This window comes from Priapulus caudatus, unplaced genomic scaffold (assembly GCF_000485595.1).
Source record: "Priapulus caudatus unplaced genomic scaffold, Priapulus_caudatus-5.0.1 Scaffold165, whole genome shotgun sequence".
In the NCBI taxonomy this organism is placed as follows: domain Eukaryota; kingdom Metazoa; phylum Priapulida; class Priapulimorpha; order Priapulimorphida; family Priapulidae; genus Priapulus; species Priapulus caudatus.
Window position 1 is genome coordinate 128363 of NW_014577226.1, and position 9144 is coordinate 137506.

Sequence of the window (9144 nt, forward strand, 5' to 3'; positions counted from 1 at the left end):
GTCCTATTTTGGAGCACGCCAGGTGACCTACTTTTGAGCCACGCCCACTTTTTGGCAAAAATGGAAATGGCCATGTCAGTTCAGGTTCAACGGATGTTCTAGATTCATTCGATTTTGTTAAATTGACCTACTTACCTACCTACCTACCTACCTACCTAACCATACAGTACCTACGTGTAATATTGTGTTTTAGATTCTTCGATACAGTAATTTGACTGGAATATTTTTTTGATTTTATTTGCACGATAATCGAAAACCAAAATGGCGATAATTTTAATTTTAGGCGTAGCGCCATCTCTCGCCCAGATTTCAGACTTTCAGATCTGAAACATTTATTTTCGCATCAAAACTAACCCTGAAACAAAACAGTGAAATTTATATTAGTATAAAACAAGGAATAAGGACATTTGATCACATTTCGGTCCATCATAAATGAAACACTTACCAAATTTTAAATATCATCTTCCTCTTCTATCACTGACACTTTCATTTACATATTCAATTCGATATCGGGTTTATTTTCTGACGTAATAGACAGGTAGACTACTCGGCTTTTCAGATACTAGTTTGATCGAATTCCTCAAAATGGATATTAACATTTTGTATACTTATTTTAATACATTTTTATTAGTGTTTCCAATAGGTTCTTCAAGCAAGGCCCAAGATGTACCAAAAAAGCTTGCATAGAACACTACTTTGAATAAATAAACTGGATTTCAGAGATAAGCTACTTTACGTGACACACAACATTCACTTGGCTTGTCTCATTTCCTACAGGTCGAAGCAGGAGCTGAAAGACGAAGAAGATGAAGAACAAAATGGAACCGCTAAAAAGAAATTGGAACCTCTGTCTTTGGAGGAGTTGTTAGCCAAGCGAAAAGCTGAGCAAGAAGCTCTGACAAAGGTATTCGTTGCATAACTTTTACCTTAGTGAAAACACAGATCTAATTGTGTTAAATCGGGGGTGGGCAAACTGCGGCCCTCTACGGGGTTCTGTTCGGCCCGCGGAAGCCTGCAGCAAATTAGAAAAAATATTTAAAAAAATATAAAAATAAAAATTTTGTGTGTGTGTGAAAGTCAACATGTTTGTGCTTGAACCGAGGCTGACTTTTTCAGTGTCATACAGATTAGTGTTCTATTGTCTCAGAGCAATGCCATTTCAGCTAATTATGGTCCAGAGATGGCGCCCTTGAGGCGAAACGCTGTCTATATGTTGTATTATCTTAGAGCGCACCGCCCGATTTTAAAAGGTGCGGCCCTTTGACTTTTCATGGCTCACTGATGTGGCCCTCGCTCTGAAAAGTTTGCCCACCACTGTGTTAAATGAAAGCAGTTAGGTACTATTGTCAGGTTGGCTATTGCAGCAGATGTGGACAATCTGTTCGTGAGCAGTATCTATTTGCAGACAAGGCCATAGGCCCGACTGATTTGTCCACATAATTGTTTCGATCAGATTTGCATTTAATGCATTTATAATTAAATTACAAAATTGGCCTAGGAAACAATCGTACATCCTATGGTGGTGACTTGTTGCTCGGTATTTCGATTAACTATATATCGGGTTCTTTAGCCAAAGTTCCTAACTAAAGAGGCCAGAGCAGAGGAGGCCATCAAAAAGAGAGAAGCAGCAGTTGCATTGCAGAGGAAAGCTGTGGATGATGCTAGAAAAACACAAATGAAGTTCCTTGAGCAGGCGAGGCACGGCGACAGAGGTGGAATCGGTACGTTCGCTCTATGTTATATTTGCACGCATTGTTGTTGTAACAACATATACAGCTGGTCAGCATAATCTTGTAATGCAGATGTGGCTTAATGTCTACCGGGGGGTGTTCTATGCTTGCACGTGGCGATTTTTTAGTATCGCAACATTTTCATAATAGTCTGCCCCAAAGTTTATGCACAGTGTGTACTGTGGTTGTGTTATTATGTTGCGGTATTGTAGAACAATGTGTAGATGTGTTCCAAGCACGCATAGAATGGTCTTTCACAAGAGTTTCTCACAAGCTGATAGTGGTACCCTTTATTTACAATATTCAACACTGAAGCTGTATACACAATGGGCAAACTAAAGCTGTGACAGAAACTGGAACTGGAAAAACTATCGGGCAAAAAATATTGTTAATTTTTGTTTGCAGATGAGCGGGAACGGGAGAGGAGAGAGCGGCGTGAGCGGGAGAGACGTGAGCGAGATAAAGACGATAAGAAAGACGATAAGCTTTCTAAAGATGGAAAGGGGCCAAGCAAAGAATCAGAGGCCATAAAGGTAGAATAACTGGTTCTGTCTTTCGTGAACAAGCAGAAAGAAATCATCAGATCATATGTGTTATGAACAAGACGTAACTTACAGAAAAGCCCTAGGCAGACTGTACGCCAGTGGTTATTTATTCCTTTATGTTTACAGGAGAGATATCTGGGAATTGTCAAGAAGAAGCGACGAGTGCGTCGACTGAATGATCGTAAATTCGTCTTTGATTGGGATGCGGTTGAGGACACACTGGCCTCTGATTTCAACCCCATCTATAGGGATCGACATGAACTACAATTGTATGGCCGAGGCCACTTAGCTGGTATAGATATAAAGGTGAATTTATGGTTATTATTATTGTTAAAATTAAATAACGACAAAAAATAATAGTAGTTAGAGGCGTAATTTTTTTTTATCAAATATGTATTTGTATATAAGCATGCGAATATGTGTATATATAAAATAATTTTACTGGATCAGATTTAATATATAAAATTATAGATGTCTGGTAATGCTATAACAATTCTGAAATGTATCATTCTAATCTGAAAAATAGTTAGAACAAAACATCACGTATAGTCTAACATGCTCAAATTGTACAAATTGTTTGTGGTCGTTAGTAATAAACGACTAAAATTGCACATGTATTTTTCCCCACACACAGTCTCAAAAGCTGGAAAAGTCCAAGTTCTACGGAGAAATGGTGGAACGAAGGCGAACCCAGCAGGAAAAGGATCAGGAAGTGTAAGTCCAGTGCATCAGCCTCACGTCATGAATGCCCTGCTTGTACTCGCTATCTAGTAGAAAGTGCCAATGTATGAGGGGAGATGAGTGCGATGGGAGAGCAATCTTTATCAAGTCAAGTATTTGTCAAGTTTTTGTGTGTGTTTGTTAATGTTTAACAAATGTGTTCAGAGCAATTAATCCTTTTCCTGCTGTAGCAGTTGTTAAGTTATATTACATAACATTAAAATTAGGTTTAATTTAAATTTAAATAATAATATTTAGTATTAATAATTAATTTATGATTAATAGTCAATTATTAATGTAGGGATAGGTAAATTAATAATTCCTCTATGCATAGTCTCGACTGCTGTGGTCCTGCAAGTATTCGTTCGACACTCAAATGAGCAATTACCAATGAATAAAATTTTAAGTAAATTAATTCGATTAATGAAATCAATAAGTGAATCTAACGTAATTGTGCGCTGTTACTGCACGCGTCGACAATCCTAGGGTTCGCCTAAAGAAGGTGCTGAAGAAGGAGCAGAAGGAGAAGTGGGACGATCGACACTGGGCCGACAAGGAGTTGCCCCAGATGACGGAGCGAGACTGGCGCATTTTCAAGGAAGACTACAGCATCCAGATCAAAGGTGGTAACGTCCCCGACCCGTTCCGTGTGTGGAAGGAGGCGAGCATACCGGACGAGATCCTTACGATTATCGACTCGGTCGGATACAAGGTTCGGCGTTTACGTTTACTGAATTGTTTACTTATACAAGGTTGTTTGCATTGATAAATGTGTCTACATTTACAAAAATTAATAATGGTTTGTGGTTGGTTAAGGTGTGTTTTCATGGTTTGTTTTCATGGACACCTACTAGTATTTAAGATAACACTTCATGTTTCATATGTCAATGTGGCTGAAACCTTGATGAGTTATCCCATTTGTTACGCTGTTATTCTGCCGCGATCTCATTTCTTTGTGAACTAGCATGGTTCTTGTCTTCATTACTAGTTCTGTATTAGCAGTGTTTGGTTAGGTGATGTATGATCCGTAAATCACAATTTTGCAGATAAATTTCTTTTGGATGATTGCCTTCGAAATGTGACTGATCTTTATATTTAATGTGTGCGCAGGTGCCAACCCCCATCCAGAGGCAGGCTATTCCTATTGGACTGCAGAATCGTGACATCATTGGCGTTGCTGAGACAGGATCCGGTAAAACTGCAGCGTTCCTTATTCCGCTACTTGTCTGGATCATTTCTCTGCCGAAGATTGTCAGGTAGGTTGCTCCTTACTTGTGCTGTTTCCCTCTCTACTGGCTGTCGTGTCTTGAAAGCTGGACGATATCCATGGCAATAAAATGCCTTGATACCCTCACTCGTTTGCCTTTGTGCTTGGCCCCTAATTTCCATCTTGTATATTTATTTCTCTATGTGCCACGTCAAAATTGTTGATAGAAGACAATTTGCTTTGGTGACTGCCCTCCTTGTGGCCGTCTGAATGAAATGTCTCCCCTGGTGGCCCTCCTTTGAAGGAAATGTCTTCCTTGGTGGCCTAATGGTATCAAACCCAAGGCAATTCTTTCTTCACTTTAAATGAACACATTTTAAAGTGTACTTGAAATTTTATAAATACAAGTCAAATAATTAAAGTCATAAATAATAAAATTAAGTCTATAAATAAGTCAAATAAAAATACAATAAATAATTAAAATTTATTACCGATGCGTTGCTTGGCAACAGGATGGAGGATGCTGATCAGGGTCCCTACGCTGTCATCCTGGCTCCTACTCGTGAGCTCGCTCAGCAGATAGAGGAGGAGACGATCAAATTCGGCTCTCCGCTTGGCATTCGCACTGTCGCCGTCATCGGTGGCCTGTCGCGTGAGGACCAGGGTTTCAAGCTGAGACAGGGATGCGAGGTGAGTGTAGTGGCTTCTCCTGCAGGCTGTGATCGCAGCAATGTATTGTATGTAATGGCAAGGACTCGATTCGTCAATAGTCATACAGGAAAGTTATCTGGCGGATAAGTCCTATTCTGTAGATAATTTTCTTAGTCAGCTGTATACCTTTTATCAGCAGATAACTTTGGTCTAATCCTAATTTAACTTCCTGACTATCTCTTAAATTCTCCTGATGAGCACGAAATGTTTTTGGGTGGGTAACCATCCAGTGTGTGAGCAGTATGTAGATTAATTAGATGAACAATGAATAACTTTATTCCACTATTAAGCAGCTGGGTCCAGAATTGTAAATAACCTGTTGTTTAGGAATCATTAAGTGTGGTATGTAATGTAAAGGCTCCATGGTTGTAAGTATTTTGAAATGGGGTGAATTTACCAGAAGAAATGAGGAACTGGAAGACTAGGCATGATGGTTTCTGAAATTTGGCTGAATCTCTGCTATCCATCTCCAATAATAATGCATGTTATCATGAGATCCTGTTAATGTGTGGCAGAACATTCGGCGCTTTTGTCCTTGCAAGATTACGTGCAACCATGATCATGGAGGTTCGTGTGTTTTACACCGTTGCTGTTGTTTTTGCAGGTCGTAATCGCGACACCCGGCCGTCTGCTGGATTGCTTGGATAACCACTACATAGTACTCAACCAGTGTACCTACGTGGTGATGGACGAGGTAATCTTCCTAGGTCATGGAGAGTGGGTTTACACCAGCACGTAGAGAGAAGAACTTGCAGGTGGCAATAGGATGAAAACGCAGATGGCAGAAACTCATTGTCAGTCTGCATCCCCCATGTGGCTGGCCAACTCTTTAATCTTTTGCTGGGAAATGATTCAGTTTACACGTTGACCACATTTTAGCAGTGTGTTATGCAGGCTTATGGAATGATAGACATGGGTTTGCATGTTGACCACATCTTGGGTGTGTATTATGCAGCCTCACAGAATGATAGACTTGGGCTTACATGTTGATCACACCATGGCTGTCTTACGCGGGCTGACAGGATGATAGACATGGGTTTGCGTGTTGACCACACCTTGGCTGTGTGTTACGCAGGCTGACAGAATGATAGACATGGGATTTAAGTGTTGACCACACCTTGGCTGTCTTACGCAGGCTGACAGAATGATAGACATGGGTTTACGTCTTAATCACACCATGGCTGTCTTACGCAGGCTGACAGAATGATAGACATGGGTTTATGTCTTAATCACACCTTAGCTGTCTTACGCAGGCTGACAGAATGATAGACATGGGTTTACGACTTAATCACACCTTAGCTGTCTTACGCAGGCTGACAGGATGATAGACATGGGTTTCGAGACGGACGTACAGCGGATTCTGGACTTCATGCCCGTCTCCAACATGAAGCCAGACACGGATGATGCGGAGGATGCAGCGCTACTGCTCAGCAACTTTGCGTCAAAGAAGAAGTTCCGGCAGGTGCGTATGCGCGACGCGCACGGTAGAGGCCGAAGCAAGGAGAATAAATCACATCAGTGTCTTTTAAATAATATGTAGAGTAGATGGTGGTACTGAAAATATAGAGAGTAGAGTGCCGTGGTGCACAGCAATATGTGCTAAAGCCCCTAAGTTTATTGAAAGTAATGATCAAAATCATAGTATTCTAGTGTATTTTATCGAAAATGGTTTTTATTGAACAGAGGATATTAATGTTTTTAAAAACCAATCTGAGGTAGGCCACTATGAAAGGTGGAGTATTTGATCATCTTGATAGGTGATCGGTGCATATTGAAAAGTACATCCCCTCGATGACAAATGGGAATACTGCCAATGACCAGAGCAGTTTTACCCATTAGCGCATCGCAAGATATGTTCTGAGGTTCTCGTATTCTTTGCCAGACTGATGTTCAACCACGATCCTGTGGAGAGAGTGGTAGATTTAGCGCGTAGTACATGGTGGGACGTGTCCTGACATTGCTGCATCTGCTTTCAGACTGTGATGTTCACAGCGACAATGCCGCCTCCCGTCGAGAGACTCGCGCGCACGTACCTGCGACGTCCGGCCATCGTCTACATCGGCTCAGCCGGCAAGCCCGTCGACAAGGTCGAACAGCTCGTCTACATGATGAACGAGAGCGACAAGAGGTGAGCTGGGCTGCTGATATGCCATGCAGTGTGGCTGTGAGCGATGGGTGCAGGGGCGTGGGCGATGGTGTGGATGTGTGGCCATGAGGTATGGGTGTGTGGGTATTAGTGTATGGGCAAGGGTGTGGGTGTGTGCGTATTAGTGTATGGGCAAGGGTGTGGGTGTGTGCGTATTAGTGTACGGGCAAGGGTGTGGGTGTGTGGGCAAGGGTGTGGGTGTATGGGCAAGGGTGTGGGTGTGTGGGCATGGGTGTGGGTGTGTGCGTATTAGTGTATGGGCAAGGGTATGGGTGTGTGCGTATTAGTGTATGGGCAAGGGTGTGGGTGTGTGGGCAAGGGTGTGGGTGTGTGGGCATGAGTAAGGGTGAGTGGGCATGGGTATGGATATGTGGCCATGGGGTATGGGTGTGTGGGTGTGTATGTGCATGCGTGTTGGTGGGTGGGTGGTTGCATGCATGCATCCTTCCTGTGTGTGTGTGTGTGTCTGTGATGGCATAGCTGTGTGTTCGTATGTGTGTCGCTGCTACGTGTTAGTGTGTGTAGTGTCACGAAGATGTTGCTAACGGCGACCGTTGTAATCGTCTACAGGAAGAAGCTGCTGAAGGTTCTGGAGGAAGGATTCGAGCCACCGGTCATCATCTTCGTTAACCAGAAGCGAGGCGCAGACATTCTCGCAAAGTCGCTAGAGAAAATGGCGGTGAGTTATTTTATTCCCTCACCTTTGCAATGATCCTAATCTTAACCCTACCCTTAATCATAGGCCTAATTATAACCATAACCCGAATCTTAACCTTAAGACTGACCCTAACGCTAATCACAACCTAATCTCGCAAAATCGCTAGAGAAGATAGGTATGAGTTCTTTTATTCTCTCATCCTTACAATGATCCTAATTCTAACCCTGACCCCTAACCCTAGTTCAAAATGTCCTCTTATTCGTCCATACAGTACAGTGCAACCACCTTGCATGGTGGTAAAGGACAGGAACAGCGAGAGTTTGCATTAGCAAGTTTGAAGAATGGAACGAAGGATATTCTAGTCGCCACGATGGTTGCCGGTCGTGGTATCGACATCCAAAACGTCTCCATCGTTATCAACTATGACATGGCCAGGAACATAGAAGGTAACGCCATCTACATGTGTGGGGTGATACTACTCGTATAATTGAACGTTTAAAATTAGTTCTTTACTACGTGAAAAGTTCTGGGTTAAAAGCCGTCAAAATATTTCTAGTTTGTTCATTACATCGTGGATAGCATCTGAATAAGGCAGGGTGAATTTTGCAGTCAATCGGTCATGTCACAGCCTGCTCATAATACGTGCAGACAGTAGTAGTATTAGTCTATTTATCTTGGAATAACATCATGGGATTTTATGGTATGATGGTGTGGTGTAAATGGATAATTTAGTGTGTTATGAAAACATGTAGGAATTAGGTGTAAATTAATAATTAAGTTTTAGCGGGTAAAATTCAGATTTCCAAAAACTGAATGGCATTGTTTTCATAATATTAAATCAGCAAATATAGATCCCTGACTTTGATTGATAATGGATGATGCCTTCACAAATCATTTTTCCAGTGATTGTCAGTAATGCTAATGGCCTTGCTGTCGCTTACATGCGTCACAAGTTGCTAATAATAATAATAACGATAATAATAATATTATTATTATTGTTAATAATATTAATGATAATGATATTATATTATTATTATTAAATACAAAAATTATTAATAATAAAATTAATAATAATTATGGAAATTAACAATAATAATAATAATTAAAACTAAATAATACCCCCTTGCACGCTGTTGCAGACTACACTCACCGCATCGGTCGTACGGGCCGCGCGGGCAAGTCCGGCATCGCGATCTCCTTCCTCACGAAGGAGGACAGCGCCGTCTTCTACGACCTCAAGCAGACGATGCTGGGCAGTTCGTCGTCGCACTGCCCGCCCGAGCTCGCCAACCACCCGGACGCGCAGCACAAGCCCGGCACCGTCGTCACGAAGAAGCGCCGCGAGGAGAAGATATTCGCCTGATAGCCGCCGCGCGCGTGCGTCTCCTACTAGATACTGTCGCTGGCTAGCTACTGTTATGTGGGGG

The 9144-nt window shown here is 42.0% G+C and overlaps 1 protein-coding gene across 1 annotated transcript in view; it reads left to right on the top strand.

Annotated features, from left to right (window-relative positions):
- The window catches only part of LOC106806503 (probable ATP-dependent RNA helicase DDX23), an 18998-nt gene extending 9860 nt beyond the window's left edge, over window positions 1–9138 (top strand). Inside the window, exons 3-16 of the mRNA XM_014808470.1 lie at window positions 778–904; window positions 1571–1721; window positions 2136–2263; window positions 2402–2581; window positions 2910–2989; window positions 3482–3707; window positions 4106–4251; window positions 4715–4892; window positions 5518–5607; window positions 6226–6375; window positions 6890–7041; window positions 7630–7738; window positions 7989–8163; window positions 8857–9138. Coding sequence (XP_014663956.1) covers window positions 778–904; window positions 1571–1721; window positions 2136–2263; window positions 2402–2581; window positions 2910–2989; window positions 3482–3707; window positions 4106–4251; window positions 4715–4892; window positions 5518–5607; window positions 6226–6375; window positions 6890–7041; window positions 7630–7738; window positions 7989–8163; window positions 8857–9080 — 2116 coding nt within the window. The 3' untranslated portion in view covers window positions 9081–9138. The remainder of the gene's footprint in view (window positions 1–777; window positions 905–1570; window positions 1722–2135; window positions 2264–2401; window positions 2582–2909; window positions 2990–3481; window positions 3708–4105; window positions 4252–4714; window positions 4893–5517; window positions 5608–6225; window positions 6376–6889; window positions 7042–7629; window positions 7739–7988; window positions 8164–8856) is intronic.
- Window positions 9139–9144: the final 6 nt, after the last annotated feature.